This window comes from Egretta garzetta, unplaced genomic scaffold, assembly GCF_000687185.1.
Source record: "Egretta garzetta isolate BGI_Z169 unplaced genomic scaffold, ASM68718v1 scaffold29, whole genome shotgun sequence".
NCBI lineage: Eukaryota > Metazoa > Chordata > Aves > Pelecaniformes > Ardeidae > Egretta > Egretta garzetta.
The window spans coordinates 1719095-1740930 of NW_009260796.1; the positions used below are offsets into that span (position 1 = coordinate 1719095).

Sequence of the window (21836 nt, forward strand, 5' to 3'; positions counted from 1 at the left end):
GAAAACTACAGTACATTTGTTCAGGGTTTGGTCCAACCATGGACCATAGATACTCAAAGAATACAGGATCAAGCTTATATAGCCTGGAAATCAGCTGTAACCGGCTAAAAGGAACAACTTGAAGATAACTGTGGCTGCCAGGCAAAGGGTGACCTTCTTCCTGTTCAGAGACAGAAAGATGCAAACTGGGTTTCAAAACAAAATTGTCAATTTTATCTGTGATTTTATCATCTGCCACCTTCTATCATTTTAGAGAAGATATTGTATCTTCTTGAAGCATAATATCTCAGACTACACCCAGACTGTTAAGCATCTCAGGTGTTTGTCTATGGCAGGGTATAGCAGACTAGCTGTGAAGCAAATTCAATTTCGCTGACTGCCACTTTGCAGCAAGTTCTCTTTAAGCACGGGATTACCTGCCTGTTGGAGAACATGTGGAGTAAGAATGGGAGGGAAAAAAAAGGATCTGCAACCTTATAATCCTATTTCTATGTCTCACCCTTCCAGCTTTTTTCAGCAGGTTGGCAACTGTTTTTCTGAGAGCTTACACATCCTTCGCCCCCGCTAAAAAGAGGTACCTGTGTACATCAGAGCAATGCAGAGACCTGGGTTGAGCGTACTCGTGCTTCTGCAAACGGCAGTGAGTACTTCTGCCACATGACTAAGGAAGCACGCTTTCCTTACAGGCCTTTCCTCCGCCTGCTGCTGATCACACTTAGAAGCAGGACAGCATCTTTCAATTCAAACTTGGATTAAAACTAATTTAAGAATTCTTGTGCATATCAGACCAGAACCACCCGACATTACTTTAGCAAAAAGAAGACCATAAAGATTGTAGAGCTTTGAAACTTTCTCATTCAGCACATTCTTTCATTTTTAATTCAAGTCCCCCATCCTTCATAGTAACCTGGTTGCTTCTTCCCCATCTTTTGCTCACAGAGATCCTAGCACCCCAGCCCCAGCTGCCCCTTAGGGGAATTTCATTCTCCTATACTAGGGCACAGATACCCCCCTAATAACTCACTCAGGTACCTTAAAGCTTAGGAATGTTTTCAGTGATCCTGCCTCCCTTCTTTATAAGCACTAAACATGATGGAAGAAGATATGATATTGTGTTAACATCCTCTTCACTTTGGGTCAGATTTCATGCACAGCTCTCTCTTTTCTCCTCTGTGATAATTCAGTCTATCAGCAGATGAATGAGGGTATATATAATCTGTGAAGAGAAGAAACAGGGCCTGAAATCAGTTCATTTTATACAGAAGAAATCAACAAGAATCTGCTTCTGTGGATTTTCATTCACTGCCTCAGCCCTGTGCTGAAAGGCAACAAAGCACTTTGCTGAAGATCATTTAACAATCCTGAAGCTGCTGTGTCGCCTTGTACGATAGAAGACTAAATGGTTCTACCCAACGATTTTAATTGCAATTGCAAATAGTGTCTAAAAAGCTTACGTACAAACAGGACAAATATTATCTGTTGGCATCCAGATAATAGAGAAGGAAAAAAAAAAAAAAGAAAAAAGGCAGGCTCACGCAAGGCTCTGACATCACTGCCAGCCAATAGGAAATAGTGCACATTCCCAGCAGCCAGTCAGGGAATTGTTCCCAGATGTTGCAAAGCCTTCCTAAAAAACACAGATAACAGCCAACCCACTTTGTGCAAATTGCTGGCAGGGGCCACTCGGCTGGCTCCGATCTGGCAGCAACCACAAGCCAACTCTTTCCACATTCCCAGCTTCCACTGGGAGGCTGCCCCTGGACCGCGCAAAGAGAAGAGAAAAACATGTTAAGCTTTTGCAAAAAGCCTGAAGGTAACATATTCTCTTCCATACAAACTATTGTATTTTTCCAAATTGCCCGATAAGGACCCAAACCTGAAAAGGACACAAATTGCATGAATAATTTCACTCAGATAAGCAGTCCCAAAGAATTCAGATTATCCCCTGAGAAAAACTGCATCCTATGTTTTATTTGTGTGTGTATGTGTTAGTAGAACAGGCACATGCATCACCTATTTTTTGCAGATGTGTTTGTGCATATGCATTTACAGTAATAACAGCTAAGTGAAGAACTCTGCCATACAATTAATGCTAGTCTCTATGTTGTTGAAAAATCTAAAGGTCAGCCACTGAAAGGGAATCTGGTAAGTAGTAGCCCTCTGTCCCAAATTATTTAGTCCTTAAAAAAAACCCCAACAAACCACCAAAAAAACCCCACCCCCAAAAAACCCACCCCTAAATCAAAAGGACAAGATCTAAGAAGCGGAGGAAAAACCCAAGCAGGACACAGGAGGGATGGGCAGGAGGTTTAAATAGTTAATGAGGAGTAGTGATTCTAATTCAATACTAATCTGGCTGCACATTGAGTTCCCCAGGCAGCAAAAGTAAGCAACTACTGAAGACTTGCAGATCCTCCCTCAAACATTTTCCCCTATGGAAATCAGCCTGTATATGACACCAAGATCAAAGTTCCTACCGATGACAAATAGAAGGATTCAAATGTTATTAAAAAAGATGAAAATCTCAAATTTCTGAATGCCAGTCATCTTGTAAACTTCAAAGTAGCCACTGCATCACTCAAGAGAGGAGGTGCAGAAGAAAAAGACAGCTGAGCTACATCGTGGGCACCTTATGTTCCAAGTTTAAATATGTCATCTTGATGTGAAATACACACATATAGATTGCAGTAATTTACAGGGAGGCTGGCAATTATCACAAATGGTTTTGTGAAAGAATCCCAAGCTGTCTGCTACCAGCTGATGCATGTTTTATAACACAGGAGACAAAGAAAGCTCAGGCCCATCATGTTAAAAACCAGAAAAGGAAACAGCCCTGCCCAAAACACAGTTTTTCCAAAAGGTGAAGACAAACTTTGCTAGCCTTGAAATATTTGTATGCAATTACCTGTTAAATTCCAGTGAATAGGATATTAAAGGGTTCCAAACTGTGAACAATTAACTTATAGTAAGATTTACATAAAACTCCTCCAGTAATTAGCAGCAAATAGAGGCAGATAAGCACTGCAATTTTATGGGTGTTAGTGTGGAAAAAGTAATTTGCAATTCGTAATGCAGGTCAGACACAGATGTTTCAGCTGATTGTTCAGCAGAGTGAACAGCCCTTGTCAACACCATCTGCAAAAGGTGCACTGTATGAATTCCGAGAAGAGAACGATAAACTGAATCCAGACCAGTGGGATCTGCATAGAAATTTGGGAACAAGCTGATGGGTGGGAAGGGAGGAAAGAGTCAAAGTCTTTTGAAGCCACGTATCTGTCCATACTATCTGCAACAACCTGTGCTGCCTCTGCCTCAGCTGAAATAGAGGGGTTTATAACGCATTCTGGCATTTGCTGCTGAGCAGCAGAGTCTGGGAAGAGCCTCACAAAAGGCTCTACAGTACTAATACTCTGAAACAATTCATTTAAGCCACACACCTGAATTTTGCTTTTCGATCTTTGCAGGAGCACCATTCTTGCTATTAGAGACTGGGCTACTGACTCAGACTGAACTGATTCCTGTGTGTTACATTCCTGGGTTGGCATTAAGAAGAAAAAATATTTCACTGTTTATCATCAAACTAATGTTGTCTCACCTAAGGCAGAAAGACAAATTGAACTCATTCTTCTCCTAAAGACATAGGATATGAAGGAAGGATTGTGTTCTGACTTGGGAAAACCAAATTTGTCTTTATATTGTCCGTTAAAGGTAGATGAGAAACTGCCTTAGTCTTATTAAAGAGGATGATGCGAGTATCAGACTATGAGATACCTGCTCCCAGTTGCAAAGACTTTCTACATGGCCTTGAAGGGAAATTAAAAACCCACAAAAAACCTTCTGTGTCTCGGTTCCCACCCATAATGTGGAACAAGCCAACAGTTGTGACATACAAAGAAAATACAAGATTGAGGTCTCTAAATCAGCAACCGCATCTCCTACCATGCACGTGTACAGTGCACAGCGCAAGGAGAACGAAAGGAGCAGAGACACTGATCCTGGCTGCAGCCTCCAAGCAAAACTGTAATGTAAAAGATAGGAATTGGTGGGAAGATTTGAAACAAGGTACAAATCCTTGGAGCAAGGATTCTGCATTCTTCTACGTTTGGAAAGCAGCCAGCAACCTATACCGGAACAGGAATCACAATAAATTGAATTCATTCTTAAGATACATTTCAGAAATCGTTAACGTTTCTCTGAAATTAAAATAGTAACAGCCACAGAATTAAAACATAACATTTAACTCGTGTGTGTGTGTACATATATATATATTCTTGTTCTGATCTTACTGTTTTTTATATTCTCCTGTTTCTCAGCAGGAAAACAGAAGACATTTTCCTCTTTCATATTATTTAAGAAGCTGGGAAAAGAATTCAGCTCTCAACTTGAGATGAAATGCCTTTGGGTTTTGGTTGGGAGAGGGAAGGAGGAAGAGGTTAAAGAATTGGGATGTAAAGGGGAATGAAATAATCCACATCCTTATTCATGTGGAATAGTTTGGGGTTGGGGGTTTGTTTTTGCTTAAACTCCAAGAACGCTGGCCCTTGTTGGAACAACCTGAGTCATGTTCTGCTGCACAGAAGAGCCCTAACAGTGTACACAAATTCAGAATAAATCATCGGTGTATTGACTCACCAATGCAAAAGATACATTCTTTAACTAGACCACATAGATAAAACCAAACATTACCATGCTCCTGAATGCATTGGGAAGAGCAGCCCCAGTTCAGGGATGCAGAAGGCAATTTGAGTATCAGCCTGTTGTCTGAAAAGGGGGTACGACACTGAGGAGCAAGTACAGTGCAAGTGTTACACACTGAGGAGAAGGAAAAGGGTTCTCAGGATTAATTTGCTGTCCTGATAAGAGCTACTACTCATTTCTACCCCTTTGCCTTTAAAACAGATGCTGCTCTCACGCTATGGCAACATAAATGACATCTTCATAGCCTTTTTTTTATCTGAAGCTTTCGAGATGCTCTCTTCAGCTTGTTAATTACACATGAAATCCCTTTTTGTATAATCTATTCCCATACTGTCAGAACACCATGCTGTAGCCCCCAGTAATCCTTGGACTGAAGACAAAACCAGCACTACCAACATTCATAGCATTCTGAAAGCAGCATATTCAGCAGCACCGAGCCCTTCAGCCACCTCCAGCCCCTCAAAGAAAAAAGGACCTCATGCCACACCAGTGGCCATCAGCACGATGTTCAGCCACAACTTGGAGAAGTTAACACCATCATATGATCAGTTCCCGCACAAGAATGGACATAAGCCAACAACCTCGTTAAGAAAGAGCCTTGCACTGTCTCCCACAGCACTCTAGGTGGACCATCAGGTCTCAAAGGCCATGGTTTGTTTGTTTAACCATTGATTTTATTCTCTAATGCCAGGCGTTTTATTCTAGAGAATGAATTCTTCTTTTGACAACCAATTACTCCTCCATGGAGCTCAACACATGGGGACCTTCCTTTCCTTGTGAAGGCCAAGTAGGCCGGACCCTGTTGTGGTCATTTCTTTCCCTTGAGCACTGCTCAGCAGCCCAGGTTTATATCAGCATAACTTTGCTTTGAAACACTCATTGATTTTCAGACCAAAGCATTTAGTTGCCTAACACCCACTGCTGGATGGAAATACATGGGTAAGTTCTAGAACAGCTTTGAAAGTCACACTGGTTATCAGTCAGCTATCGCTGCCAAGTCAAAGGTTGGAGCACAAAGGCCAAAAACAAGGAATGGAGGCCCTGCAAAAAAAAAGTAGCTTTTCCTTCCAAATGCACTTCCCAGTGACAGACCAGCTAACTTTTCACAGAGTAGAGACTGAAGGGAAAACATTCTCCCAATTTTTAAGACCTCAATTTAACACAAAATCTAGTAAGTGCTTAATATTCTGTACACATTTGGGTGTGTAGGAGGACTAAGGTTAAGTTCATGCATTAGAAAGCTATGTGCTTTGCTTGCCTAATACTAAGAACCTGTTGGGACTACACAGTTGCCAGAGTCTGAGCGTCTTAAAATTGAAAGCAATCAATAGAGCAGAAAGAAGTGATAATATTGTATGATACAGCTGAGCTCAATTCGTCTGCCAGCCCTTGCCCTCAGATGAGCAACATTTTCAGCTGCTTAGAACCCAGCAGGGGCTCCATCTGATGAACCACAAGGCATCATTACTTAGGAACAATCTCCCAATCAAACTGATGTTTAAAAGATACATTGCACTTCCCTTACACAATAGTAGAATGTGCATATCCACTCTACTGTGGGCAACCGCATGCAATCAATACTGTATTTGATTTTATAGTGAAAGCACACATAATCCTGTCTACAAGAAGCCAGGCTTAGAAACTTTAAGCTACCCAGCACGACTATGTGCAAGGCCCAGACAGATTTCCTCATCCTGTATAAATTCAGTGACTGGGATACTGAAATATTTCAGGGGTACTGGTTGTAAATGTGTGAGCAAAATCTTCAATTTCTAAAATCAGCATAGGACTGGCGAAATTTATGGAGACGCGGCAGATCATTCCAGCTGAGAATCCCAAGTAGCCCCGATTGCCCTAACTGTGCAGTTGGAAAAAACTCTTGTAAACCTACTTAACTACTATGACTTTCTTGCTTACCTTCATCCTACCAGAAATAGGAAGGCTGCAAACATATATCCAAACATATCCAATGCGGAAAGGCTGTCCAACATCTCTAGTTACTTCAGCAGTGTTCTCATATCATGGCACTTTCTGACCCTACTTGCATTACTTGTTGAAGCCAAGCCCTTAACAAAACCTCATTTCGTACTCGAGTCAGACTTGAGTTTTGGGGAAAAGAGACAATTCTTCTTGTCCTCTATTGTGTTCCCGATACCAAAGATTGTAAGGTCAGCCTGAAAGAGGATATTAAAATCACAGACTATGTCTGAAATGCTTTTTTTGGTGTTAAAATTTAAAACACGAGTGCCCCCTCTTCTGTCTAAAGGTGCACAACCACTTTAATCAACCTTGACAGTGGTAAACCTCCTACCCCAGGCAGAGAAATATGTTCAGGTAATGGCCAAACACCAAATTAATCTGTGTGTTCATCTGTGCCCCAAACATAATCTGAAGGTGGGAATTTCTGTATTTCACACAGTAACCCTGGGGAGCAACCAACTTTTATTACATTTCCATTAAGTAGATCATAACGTGGCTAAAAAACTAGGCATGTGGAGAAGCGACCAACTATTGTAGTAACAGCAGAGATTGTACGCTGCTGTTCAGCACTCAGCTCAGCACGGAGTGCAGGTAACCTGTTCCTTATATGGGAAGCAACCCGAAGGGCTGTGCGACACTTAGGAGAGAGTAATTAGTAATTCTAGTTAGGTGACAAACAAATGTCATGGCATATTGGAGAAATTACCATATTAAAAGCAGACAAGAGAAAGAAGAAGGGAGATGTGATCTGCTGAGCAGTAACTGGCATGAACTGATCAGTGACTTCCTCTATAACTGGACAAATTACTCACAGCCCGAATTCCTCTGCCCGGCTTATTTTTCCAAAGCTATACATTTTTGTGTCTTTTTATTGAATGCATGCAATGTTTAGCTCAGAGATTTAAACCTTCCAGCCCCTACCACAATACTGATACATTGAAATTAAAATAACATGACCAAAACCCCCTAGCATATCACATTTAGTTGTTTTTGAGTAAGTTGTTTTGGCTATTCAGCGACAGTACTAAAACTCAATAATTTGGTGTAACTCTATTGTGTGTAACACAGACAAAAGCCTGCTTCCACTCTCCTACCACCAGCAAGCTGGCTGTTACATTTAACCTTATGTTGTGGGATATTTTTTTTTTTATTTTTAAACAAGGATTAGAGCTTGGCTCTTACTGGTTTCAACAAAAGGTAAGCAAGTAAATGTTTTTTGAAGTCCAGCCTTGTTTTGTGAGGTTTTACAGCATTATTTCAGAGCCCTCCATCAGATTCAGTAATACTTACAAGGCGAGGAAGAGAGACAACAGTGGGAAAGAAAAGATGACATAACATGTTACTAACATTAAAGATTTCATGTTTAAACCACCTTCTCAGCCCTGCACACCTTTGTGGATTTCACTCTAATTTTTAAAATAGATTACTTAATAACTGGATGTTACAGATGTAATGAAAAACTAAGCCTTTGCTTCCATGTAATTTGAGATTCAAGACACTTCTGAAAATCGGGATCCATGCACCAACTACACCAACTGTACTGTGCCCACTGTATCAAACAACATATGCATACAGAGACATGAGCCAACATACCCAGGACACCACTCTTCCATTGAAGCAAGGTAGCTTTGCATTGTCGTCTGAGATCTCCTCCTTTACCACCCTGGGGAAAAAAAAAAAAACAACAGGAAGAAAATCAAGAGTTTGAAATGACATCAGATCAGAAGGGACAGTGGCTTTCTTAAATGGTCCAGGAAAATTTTTTACTAAAATGTTGGTATCAGCGAGTCTTCTATGTTTAAAGAATAAGTGACCATTAGAACAAAGGAAGCAAATAAAAATAAAGGGTAGAGTAGTACCTTTCCAGACAACCATCCCAAACTGGTAGTCACAAAAGCAAATACAAGCATTTTTACCCCTTTGGAGTCTTCCATCTCACCACAATTTTTAAAGACCTGACAGTGATTAAAACCCCACAGTGCTGTGCAGTCCCTGTGTCAGAAGTCACAGATCTCTGTGTCACCTTGCCACTGTGTCAGCAAAGAAAAACCTCTTACCTCAATTTCCTAGCCTGGATTTGGAGCCAAAACACAGCACCTTCCCCCAAGGCACTGAAGGAGTTGTGGTCAAGCTTCATATCGAACCCTTGCCTCCTGTACATCAGACAAGCATCTCAACCTTCTTCATTAACTCGGGCTCTCTTCCCACTCTCGTAGGCACACCCCCCTCTTGCTCCCTGCGCCTCCCTCCTTGCACTCCAAGCTGGGTTCAGAATGGTTTTCAGGGCTGCGGGCCAGGCCAAGAGCAGACCTGCTCAAACACAGAGGTGCAGCTGTGGCTTTGAGGAGCCCGTTCCTTTTTTAAACAGATGCAATGCCAATATAACATCCAGCTAGGAGCCATTCTGAAGGCTTCTTGATAAAAAGCTTAATCCAGAACTCAAACCCTTATAATCAAGAAAAACAAAACCAGAGATCTGTTTCACTAGCATAAGGGTTTTCGTAAGGTTTTCAATTCTGAAGACACTTACTGTGACTCAGTATCTCAGAATTAGCATTTGTTTCAACAGCTTAAGATTGATCATAGCCAAATACAAATGAGACAACTACAGAGAAAACAGAAATGCTCCCATTTCATTAGGCTTAATTCCAAGCTTCCAGTTCAGCAGCAACTGAAGTTACTTCAGATGTTTCTGTTCTTCTAACTAGCACAGTAACCAACATAGCCCCCATTTAACTACCTCATATTCATTAAATTAGCCAGTCAGAACCATATATATATATATATTTATAGCTACAAAAAGATAATCTGAATTCTTCAAACAATTCAGTGCTCACTCGTCCTCTTAGAAAGTAAAGCAATTACGTTTTAAGTCAGTGAGATCTTTATCAGGTTTGCTGGAGGCAAAGTGAGCCTCCAGTTCTCCTCTACGTCCTGGATGAATTAGCCTGCAAAGCTGAACGGGCTCTAGGAAGCCTCTCTAAATCCCATCCAGGATCTGGAAACAACGGTGCTGTTGACTACACCAGGGTCACCACCTTTGGAATCATCCAGATGAAAAGAGCAGGTTCAATACCAACTACTAGGAGTAATTAGTTACTGCCTTTAAAGCACCCTTCACAACGAGCCCCCAGCAAGCCAGCTTCTAACTCTACAAACCAAATACAAACGTCATCTGCCAGCAGGGCACTTAAACCATATTTTTTAGGACTGCTGCTTTAAGCTGGAGAGTTCCAATTTAAAGCAGCAAATATTGAGATTAAGAAAACCCTGTATTTGCATCAGCTTCCTTAGCAAACCTCCCTCATTTATACAAAGCCGTGATGTCTCAGAAAGCGTTTTTTTTTTAATTTAGAGGAGAAACAGACATTGGTGGTGGCTTCTGAAGAGACCACCAAATGAGAAATTTTTTAAAAGAATCACCATTTCAGAAACCAGCCTGAGTGACGCTTCAAGTTTTCAACCTGTGCTTTACTACTTAATTTAAAAGCAGAACCATTGAAATCTGCTAATTGGGCAATCCTGACTATAGGATTTGGTAAAACAGCCGGGCTGCTTCACTGTTGCAGTTCAGTAGTTTCAGTGTAAGATGACGCAGTTCTGAATCTGTGCCACGACGGATTCTCTCTTGTTGATGACGATCCACAAGACAGGACAGAAATGGTCCATGTTATCTATTACAACACTTTGGCCTGGTTCTCTCTAGTAAGGAGATACAGATGAAATGCAGGGCAGTTAGTTCCCCATTCAGATTCTCTGATTAAGGGTAAGAATAATACTACTCTTCAAAACAGGAGCCCACAGAGCCACCGTGATACAGGATTCCCTTCTCGTACCCTCACTCCCACAGTAGGACATGAATCACTTCTGCCTAGAAAGCAGACCTTAAGGACAAGCTTCCTTTCAAGCATTTTTTTTTTTTTTTTTGAATCTGCAAATTGGAGCAAACTCTGAACCCAGCATCTGGCAGAAGCAAGGCAGCCCCAGGCAGGGCAGCACAGAGAATCCCACACTACACCACCTGCCCTCTGCAGCAATTACCGAAGCCTGAAGCCCTGCGCAAACATCTCTTCAGATGCTACTGCTGCCTTCCCTGTAGCAAGATTCTTGTGGATCCTTCTAATCACACAAGCAAGGGCTCAAGTAGGGCTGAAATGCAAGCGTTCAAATGCCGGACTTGTCAAATTCCCGTTTCAGGCAGCCTCACGTACAGAAATACTCCCACACAGCACAGCAAACATGCAGGACATTTCAATCAATTTTAGTCTCTTATTCAACAGAGTAGTCCAGGACAGAGCCTACCTGAACTGACTTAACCCATCGTACTCAATTCATCAGAGTTACAGGAATAGCGTCAACATTCACAAGCCCGTGGCTCCATTAACTGCGGAGCTCTCCTCTCCATTTCTGCCTGGATCCAAATAAACTACGGCTGTGTGACTGCCGAGACCAACAGAGCACTTCGGCTAAGCCCTGGAGGTCACTTGTCCAAGAAAGGGTTTGTTTCAAGATTCTGAAGAGCTAGGGATATTCACAAAGGTGGCTACCCAGGTCAGGGAGAATTAGCTGGGTTTTTTGTTGGGTTTGGGTTGTTTGTTTTCTTTTTAATATACAGCTTGAAAGAACCAAGCTAACCAATGGGAAGTCACTCAACTGCAAAACCACCAGGTTTTGCTCTTAAATATAAGGCTTTACTACTACATGTTGATGGGACTACTCAAGACATTCTTTTTGTTACCTTAAGGGCTCCAACCAAAACTGGGAACCTTTTGAACAAGGCACTGTACAAACACATGGGCAAGCTCTTCCAAGTGGGGACTGTCTAAATACGGGTAGAGAGGAGATACAAGGGGATGCTTATCCCAAGTCAAACAGTAGATTCATAGCAGAAATAGATTTCTGGCCTCAAGCCCCTACACAGCAGAACAGGAACAATTTGGTTTTGACAATCTCTAAGCTTTAAAAAAGCCAACCTGAAGTCTAGTCAAACTCAATAAAAATTTGTGGTTCCGCCACCACATTTTCCTTTATTTATGTTTTTGTCTTTCTTGTTGCTGTGTAAAAAAACCCACAATAGCCACAAAGCAACTGACTATGCATGAAACAGTGTCACATTATGAGGGGGAAAAAAAATGGGTAGGAAGGAGAAGAGAAGAGAGGAGAGCAAACAGAGAAAGAGTTTCTTTCCATCTTACTTTTGGAAAATTAGGAATAAAAAACACCACCACTAATACCTCCATTTGTACACTTTAATCCGTTTTTTTAAAGGAGGAAAGAACATTCCCTTCCTTCTCCACATTTATTTGCATTGTTAATGGCTAGCAGTACAATATTAGGCAGACTTCACCCCTGTCCTATTACTGGAAAGAAAAACATTTTCAAATACTCATTTAACTCCAAATGCATCTGTCCTCCTTTCACCTTTTGGCAACAGCAAACAGATCATATGATTTCATTATCGGTTTTAGTCATTTATACCTAGACTTTAAAGAGACAATTAAGAGTAAACTCCATTGAAATCAGCAGATACTCAGTGCTTTAAAAACCTTTGACAATTCAATGAAGCTCTCAGACCTGTAATTCTGGACCTGCAAACCCCGTGTGCAGACAGGGGATTTCAACATTTGCATGGATCTCCAGCCCCAGTGGACTGACTCGAATCCAGACGTTATCTTCTGTGTTTCAGAGAGTCCTGGAGAGAACACTCACTCAGCAAAGATCCAATTGCAGGATCAGCAAATAAAGATGCTGCAATAATTTTATCTTGGCAGCTGCATGTTTGAAATGACAGGATCTCCACCCCCCAAGGAAATACCATCTACTGCATCCCAGAAATCATATGTAGAAGTTCTGCACCAAGCTCTAAGATTTAGGCAAAAGTAAAGCACTAAAAAAAACCATACTGACTGTGAGTTTCTCTCCAGAGAAAAGCCTTGGGGGTCTTTCTAAAACCAACACATACAGTGGCAGTCAGGATATCCCTGCAATACTGCACAGACTGGTTCGGTCGTCCTCATGATGGAAACGAGCACCGTGAAGTCACCGCTTACAAAACAACGCGCTCTATCACAGCATTAGCCTTCTGCCGCAGCTAAAGGGAACAACTTCCAGATCTGTTGCAACTTGAACTACTAAATATAGCCTTGAGCTACGAGGCAAGAGAATGACAGACTGTAATTCCCAGCTTGCTTTGGGTAGCAATCAACAGTGCCAAGAACATCAAAGACAGCAGCAGCCACTAATTTCAAATATCACTGTTTTACAAATCATTATTTGTAGTAAAGAGGCAGCTCCTCTCAATTCTCAGGAAGGGGAAGCAATGAAGAGAAGGCAAGAAAGGAATATGAATGGTTGCAGCCATATGCTTCAGTCTGAGGACAACTTTTTAATTCCAGAAGTCGTCTTTTGCTCTACAAGAACTTAGAAGCAAGGGTAGATGCATGCTGTTGTCTGCTTTTGGAACACAGATGGTCCATTAGGAACTAATACACACAGCAGCTTAAGACCAGGGTGAATAAGGCCCTAAGTAACGGGTTCGCAACCTAGACCCAACCCGAGCTAGCGTGGCAAGGAAGAAGAAGTGATGCATTTGATCTGCCAGAGACCCCCTGCTGAGGAGAAGAAGAGTCTGTTGGTATTGGATGTGGTCCACTGTGGAGATATGACACCAGTGCTCTCACACACAGTCGCTAGCAGACTTTCTGTTTGGTAATAAGAACAAAGACCGTCTGATACCAAGAAACACATCCCCTGCTCTCCCAGAGTTACAGCTTCCCTTCAGAAGAGGGGATATTTGTTTCCTAGGTCACATCCTGCCCCTGGCAACACTGTGCCTCTGTAATTGCTGGCAAGGTTGGAGCGCACGCAGTCTCTATTCCAGCACACACAATCTTCCACTTAACCCAGGTTATGAGCCACTCGGGGTCAGAGAGGAGAGCAAATAAACACCTACCCACAAAGCCATTTACAAAGCTTCCACTCAGTGAACACCAAACACAAACCAGTCATTTCCAGGTAACTCAGGTCGCAGTACCTCCCAGCAGCAGGTCTCCCCCATATCGCCCTGCTGTGTTCCAGCTGTACACGGTTCTCCTTTGCAAAGGGGAGGGAGGGGAGACTCTGCCAGCACACCAGCAATTTAGCTAGAGATTCTTCTTCAACGTCGCAACATTCTCCTCTTCACCATCCTCCAGAAAAATCTCGATGCACAAGATATTAGATCCTTTAGCTCGTCCTTCAAATGCATCTAGGAGGTAAAAAGGAAGGCAACAGAAGAACAGAGAGGAACAACTCACCCAAGGTCACATAGCACATCAGTGACAGATCATAAAAAAAGATGCCACACACTTGAACACCCCCAAGCACCTGGCTCTACACTGTCAGCAAGCTCCCCACTACCAAATCTCACATCAATACAGTCTTCACTTAGAAAGAGTACGTGCAAAAAAGGGTGTGGATGTGCGGGGAAGGGGAGGAGAGAATAGTTCTCAGAAGCTCACATCCTCTGCTTTATTTGACTTAGAGGAGATTTAAGAAGTAATTACTAAATGAAACAATCACTGCTGGTTACAGCCCCTCCTTCCTCTCGCTTCCTGGAATTGTGTCTGGGTCCTTTGCCTTTGCTGCCACCCCACTCTGCACAAACAGGTACTTGTGCATTTACGGACACCGGTCTTGTTCACCCTCTCATACCTCACCTGTTTCTATCATAGCTTTACACTCCTGGTCACCCTCCCAGTATCCCGATTTCTTTTTTTCCTCCAAAGGGGATTTCAGACCAAAGACCAAGGATTGTTTAGGCTTACTCTCACCGCCCTGCCAAGCTGTTTGCTGCCTCAGAATATATGCTGACTCCATATTAAGAATAGCAAGTGAACCCCACAAACCTCTAATGACTCTCTGATTCATAAGCATTTAGGCAATTGGATATTTAACACTGGGTTTGATAGCGTTGCATACACTTGCATTTTGATTGCATCATGCACGCCTGTGACAGACTTAATCTCCAGAATTAGCTAGATGATTTTTTTCTTTCTACTCAGAAAAATATGGTGAACAAGGAAACTCTCCTTTGCTTGAGTCACCAGTTGCAGGCCCAATCCTCCAAGGCCACATACACGGGAAATGCAGGGTTCAGACAGCAGCGTGGCCCCTATAAATTCATTCTAGGTTAACGTGTACCATGCCACGAAGTGCACATCCCAATATAGTTTAGCACCAGATTAATCCCATCTTGTCACTGTGATCATAATCAAGTCTTTTCTTAACTCTTTCTTATCATTCTTTACTGATGGGAGAAGGGGGAGAGAAGCTTCATTCATTGCTTTTTATAACTTGCTAGGAGATCCTTAGAGAGAAGGCGAAGTAATTAATCCATCTGGTTCTATACATATCTTCAATGACTCCCGTCACCACAAAGGCAGGTAAGAGATTATTCAGATGTTACTTTTGATTCATAGAATCATGTAGGTTGGAAGAGAAATCCAGGGGTCATCTAGTCCAACCGCTGCACACAGTGGGTTTAGGTTGCTCAGGGCCATGTCCAGTCAAGTTCTGAGTATCTCCAAGGGTGGAGGTTCCACAACTTCTTTGGGCGACTTGATTCCACTTATGAAGCAGCAGTTTTCAAAAAAAGCTGTTTAAATTAGTAAACCCGTCAATAATCATAAATCCACATCTGCAATGAGTTAATACTACGGGAAGCTATTCATAAGATCCTACCAGCCGCTTGGGCAGATTCTAAGCTTACTCAGAAGCCACTTTTGCTTTGGAAGCTCCCAACTTCTAAAGTGGTTCGATAGATATTTGCACATTAGACTAGCAGTCGGAACTGCAGTACTAGTATTACACTCCACTGATGCCAGCTAGCAGCTTCATAGAAGCCCTCTGACTTCACTAGCCATAAAAAAATATTTTTGAAGCTCTTCAAGAAGAAGCCCTTTCTGAAGAAGATCCAGACTTGTCAAACTAGCCCCTGCATCTTGCCTGGCAACATCAAGCCAAACTTCCATGCAGAATATAAACATCTCTGCAGATCAGGCTGTTTAATACAATACAAAAGCAAATGACAGAGGACAGCCATTTTTAGGAAAACCTAAGTGAAATAAATACAGACATGCAGTTCCTTTAAGGACAGTTTAAATTGCAGAATGCACACAGTGAACCTGGCAGCAAACAGCTAACATGCACAGAAGGAAAAAAAACCTCTCACCCTTCTGGTCACATGAGAAATTGCAACCACGCAACTGGAATCCAAGGCTGCAGCTCTAAAAATAGTCTTTCTGAAGCTGATTAACAGTTCAGTTTGAATCTTTAATGCAGAATTAAAACTTTAGGCTTTTTGCAGCTGAGGTCGCAATACAGAGAGCCTTTAGCCACCCTTCCAGCTCAGAGAAATGAATGAAAATAAAGCCACACGCTGAATACACAGGTGAGGCTTGGCTCGGATTTAACGTTTATTCTGGAAATAAGTAGGAGGGGAGGAGAAGAGAGCTCTTTTTGCTGAGCAGATAAACACCATAATGCAGTGCAGCATAGAAGGGCTCTGCTCAACACAAAAAGATGCGCAGCCGTCTGTGATGCACGAAAGCCTTAGATCTTGTCGGCACCCCACTGAGCCAGTGAGCAGGGAAGGGTGGCACCGCGTTCCGAGGCAGACCCACAGTGCTTCTCTATGGAAGGCTCCTGCTAATCACTCCTCAAAATACCACAGAGACAGAGTAGAACCAGGGTTCTCCTTTTTAGGTTGTTATTCATAAACCACACTGACAATGCTTTGCCTTTCCATATATGCACTTTTGCATGCCAGCTCCCACGTAAACCTGTCAAAAATGAATATGAACATGCTACCCACAGTTATCATATGACACACCCAACTGTGGAAAAAAAAAAGGTCTTCAAAACACTCTTCAAAAAAAAGCTCTCTAGCTTCAATGCATGCAATAGCCCTCCTAACAAAACAGCTGAGCGGTAGCGCTGCGTGACCTGCAGGGGCTCAGCTACGCAAGTCCAACGTCCCGACTGCATAAAGCCATTTACTCGTGTGACAGCACTCCCCAGCTCGAGGTTAACCTCCTGTCCTTCCACCACCCACACTCGCTCCTTCTTACAGGTTATATAGAAATTGTACTTTCTTATAGGTTATATAGAAATTGTAGCCAGAAACTGTGTGTTAGGGAAGTCACCTCTTCCTGCAGCGGTGACAAATGCACTAAGAAACATCCTCTTTTTCTTCATTTACGTAATTAACTGCTACTCTGTCTCACGTTGTTCTTAACACTTTTAAAAATCTAAACACACAGTCTCAGGGATTCTGTCTGCAATTAACAGTTAATGCATTCATGTATTTATACACCAGTTATCCTCTGCCCCATCTGATCTTCATCACCACACTAAACACTTTTGCCCACATGTCTGCCTCTCCACTGTTTTCTCCACTCCACCTGTATTCCTGGAGGCACATCCAGCAGTTTGTCACGCCAGCTGTGTAGAACAGTAGGGATAAATCATCATCTTTCAGGAGAACTGCAGGATACTGGAAAAGTTTTGGCACTTAGGTCTTGTACCAGATACTGACCTAAGCTTACGCACACAAATGCGGTAAGAACTACTGCATTCCCTCGGAGAGAATCGGCCTGAACCTGCCCTTCATGAACACAAAGCTTCACTTTTTACAGCAATGAGTTGGGACTCAAAGACAACTAAATTTATTAAGGCTCCACTCTGGCATCAACCCACTGTATGACCCTGAGGAGGTCATTTGGTCTACTACCCTCACCCTTCCTACAAGACAATTACGGGGCTTTCACGTTTAAAAGACTATTTAAGATAGACATTCAAGGAGCAGAAAGCCTCATGACTTGGTTAGAGAAGTCCAGAGTTCTGCTTAAGCAAGATCCCTGTACGTGAATCCAAAAAGCACAACGGGAGCATGGGAGGGAGGGAGGAAAGCAGAAATTACTTGTATTACAGTTGCCTCCGCTGTGAACAGGGGAATTTTGATCTACAGCAATCCAGTTTAGCCATCTGCATCACACTCAAAGCACTTCCAAAGGCCTATCAAGTCGTTACCAAGTGCAACAGTCTGACACACAGTGACTCATACTAAAAGGTTCCACGTGTTTTGAACCAACTGGTACTTGGGCTCCCAGCCCAGATCTGTCTCATCCTTCCATTTCAGTCAAGTGCAGCACAGCCCGATTTGTGTGAGGCTACAGACCCTCACCAGAAGTTCTGCCCATTATCTCAAAAGGGTCTCCAAATCAGCTGTGTAGAACAGTAGGGATAAATCATCATCTTTCAGGAGAACTGCAGGATACTGGAAAAGTTTTGGCACTTAGGTCTTGTACCAGATACTGACCTAAGCTTACGCACACAAATGCGGTAAGAACTACTGCATTCCCTCGGAGAGAATCGGCCTGAACCTGCCCTTCATATCGAACACAAAGCTTCACTTTTCACAGCAATGAGTTGGGACTCAAAGACAACTAAATTTATTTAGGCTCCACTCTGGCATCAACCCACTGTATGACCCTGAGGAGGTCATTTGGTCTACTACCCTCACCCTTCCTACAAGACAATTACGGGGCTTTCACGTTTAAAAGACTATTTAAGATAGACATTCAAGGAGCAGAAAGCCTCATGACTTGGTTAGAGAAGTCCAGAGTTCTGCTTAAGCAAGATCCCTGTACGTGAATCCAAAAAGCACAACGGGAGCATGGGAGGGAGGGAGGAAAGCAGAAATTACTTGTATTACAGTTGCCTCCGCTGTGAACAGGGGAATTTTGATCTACAGCAATCCAGTTTAGCCATCTGCATCACACTCAAAGCACTTCCAAAGGCCTATCAAGTCGTTACCAAGTGCAACAGTCTGACACACAGTGACTCATACTAAAAGGTTCCACGTGTTTTGAACCAACTGGTACTTGGGCTCCCAGCCCAGATCTGTCTCATCCTTCCATTTCAGTCAAGTGCAGCACAGCCCGATTTGTGTGAGGCTACAGACCCTCACCAGAAGTTCTGCCCATTATCTCAAAAGGGTCTCCAAATATAGTGCACTCTGTAGCATGTATGAGGAATGGCTTCCAATTAAAATAATTACGACTGACTGTCAAAGAGCAATGGCATATCAGGAATATCTGTGCTTCTCTACTCCTTAATTAACAATATTTCAGTGGTTGTGCAGATGCTCAAGGTGTGAAAGTCCCACTAAAATACAAGCACTTATGGCATTATAAGTTGATATCTATAGAAATCAGTCTATTTTGATTTTAGCACCGATACCCCAATTGTGCACAGTGTTATCCTCCACTCCATGATCAGCCAACCTAGCAGAAAAATGGTTTCTCTTAATTGTATGTGCAGAGAAGCCAAGCAAATGGTTGACTTTTGGAGTCCTAAGACCTTACCCTTTGTTTTCATCAATACCATCTACTCCCTCGGAAAGCATTCGGAATAGAACCGGCCAAAGTGTCCATAACAAGCAAAGCCTTTTAGCCACGCTGACAGTCTTCTGTCTTTTCTATTATTTCCCCTTTTCCTCTACCCCCCGTATTATTTAGTAAATTATTTATGTGACTATATTAGCGTCTCACAGGTGTTAATGAATCTGTTCTTGCAAACGTCCCAAGGGATAGACACGTATCATCATCTCTGCCATAAAGACAAGGAAGTCCCAATACAAAGGGACAGGTCAGCATAACTATGACCTGAACCCAGATTTCCAAGTCCCAGTCCAATGTCTTAGTTACAAAACAATAAATATTAACAAGCCCCCACAAACTTAAATAGTTCTTGAAAACAACCTAGGAAAAAGACTGTAAAAGAGAGGTACTGCCAGCAGCAAGTTGGTTGTGGAATGCCCATTTGAAACAGCTGGCTCTGATTTTGCTTTCCCCAGGGTACAATTATCTTCAAAACTCCAGAGCAGGACATTCTCAAAATAGCACTTAGAGATGACATTCACACAAATTCAAGGCAGAGATGCAGCCTGTTGAAAATCTAAGCCTCTGCAGGCTGAAGTCAGGTCGTGACCTCACACACTACATACCAATTCACTGAGACGATGCGGTTTCTAATGCACAGTCCAAGTGCCATTCTCCACGCCAGTTCTGAAGCTGAGAGTTGAAAGGCAAGGTTCATGATGCTTTTAGCTGATCATCAACAGCTCTCAGCCCCACTGATGAACGGCAAGAGAGGCTGCACAACTTGTAAGGTTATTGGCCACTCCACCTACCATATACTACCAATAAAATCTCTGGTTTTGTGCAAAGAGAACACTGATTTTGGTAATATAGCCTCCCTCAGCACAAACGGACTCTAATAGTAGGTCCTTTTAGCTATTCTTCCAGTCCTTTCAAAGTTATTTGGGAAGCATTAAGAGCTCCATGAATGCTCAAGATTTCACATCATCCCTAAGGATGTTGTGGGATAACATAACTTTAATTCATCAACATGCAAAAAGCATCACCTTGCAGCCACTATTCTTGGACCTTCAGCCAGAAGTGTGGATGCCTCAGCTTAAGCCTGCAATCCATCTGCTCAGTATCGAAATGGACAAAGAAGCATTTCAAGGTACTAAATCCAAGTTAGTTTTAAAACAGCTAGCTCAAGCAGTGACAACAGCAGTAATGCAGTTACACAAACTTTATTACACTAGGGACTCTGGTACTTCTGGCTACCAGAACCACACTTAAGCCCATGCTGCTACAAATTATTTCAAGGGCTTTCCACCCTAACAGGATTCAAATTAAGACAGATACACTCTTTGCTATCACATACCCAAAATGGCACGCAGGCAACCCTTCATCCCATGGCTCGTACCTATACAAAACTCTTCTCTGACAGGCAGGCAGAAAGGGCAGTCTGAATCCTCTGCAGGGCAGCAGCACACCTCTGCCAACGGCTGATGCCTGATTTCAGGAGCTGAACTGAGGGCTGGTTACAGGGTCACTCCCAGGAATCGCTGCACCCAGTGCCAACAGAGGCTGAGGTTACAGAAGTGTGCAATCAAGCAGACGCTGAGTAAAAGACAGGTTGAGTAGCAGAAAGGACCTGGGTGGAAAGGTAACAATTTCGGAATAAGGATGGAATTATAGGACAACGCACCTACACATCCAGCAGAAAGAGTTCAAAAGAGTTGAGTCAGGACATTGCAGTCCACTCACGGCTCTGAGACAAGGTGTTTTCTAACACATTACGTCCTCAAATTCCCAACGCTCAACTTTTGAAGGTGAAATTCACTCCTGAGCCAAACACAAACACTACATTCCACCTGACCAGGTCCTGAATGACGTATCAGCTTCAGCACAGGGATGGATCTGACCCGGGCAGAAATGACTAACAAAGGAGGATAATTTGGAGGAAGGGCACAGAAGGATGTTATGAAAATATGAGTGATATCCAGACCATTGTGTCATAGGTCCTTTTCCAAAATCCCAGAAGACTACTATGCAACAACCATTATTCTTATTCAAAATACTGACCACCACTAAGAAGTGAGCCCACAGACAGCAGCTGTCTCTTATCTTTGTGTATTTGCACACATTTCACAATGGCCAAGTGCCCGGGCAGTTATTTTTGCTCTGAGTTAAGACTTTGTTTCACAGCAAGATTAACAGTAAATTTGCAACTTGTAAGCTCTTCAGGGATGGAGTATTTCCAGTAGAAAGGTGACATTTACATACATCACGTTGCAGCCACAGAAAGGATGGACCACAAGAACAGCCGGTGTTTCTCTGCAACCAAAAGAACAGGCAGACATGACACCCCCAATACCATCACCTGCAGGCACCTATAAAAGCAAGTAAAAGAGGCAACTAATGCTAGACAGCGTACTGAGTTCTTGTGCTGAAGCAACCCAAAGTCACAGGTTCTTAAACTGCCTTCACAATTCAACAGGAAAAACAGCTCCTCAGCTAAAGACTATCGCCAGCACACTTTATTTGCATTGCTAGATGTCAAGCAATCCATTTTCAAGGGCTATACCACCAATCAGGTACTGTAACCTTATGAATCTATTTTCTGTCCTGAAAGGAAAAAAAAAAATACACATGTACAGAAACATGTTACTTCCATCTCAGTACAATCCAGTTGCTGTCACTGATAATGCTGGCATGGTCACAAGCAAACCAGAGCATCCCACTTAACTATCGTTCCAC

General features: G+C 42.6%; 1 protein-coding gene across 1 annotated transcript in view; it reads right to left on the reverse strand.

The window, feature by feature from the left end:
* Positions 1-21836, reverse strand: part of DVL1 (dishevelled segment polarity protein 1) — a 96701-nt gene that overhangs the window by 48925 nt on the left and 25940 nt on the right. The window contains exon 2 of the mRNA XM_035902149.1: positions 8272-8341. Coding sequence (XP_035758042.1) covers positions 8272-8341 — 70 coding nt within the window. The remainder of the gene's footprint in view (positions 1-8271; positions 8342-21836) is intronic.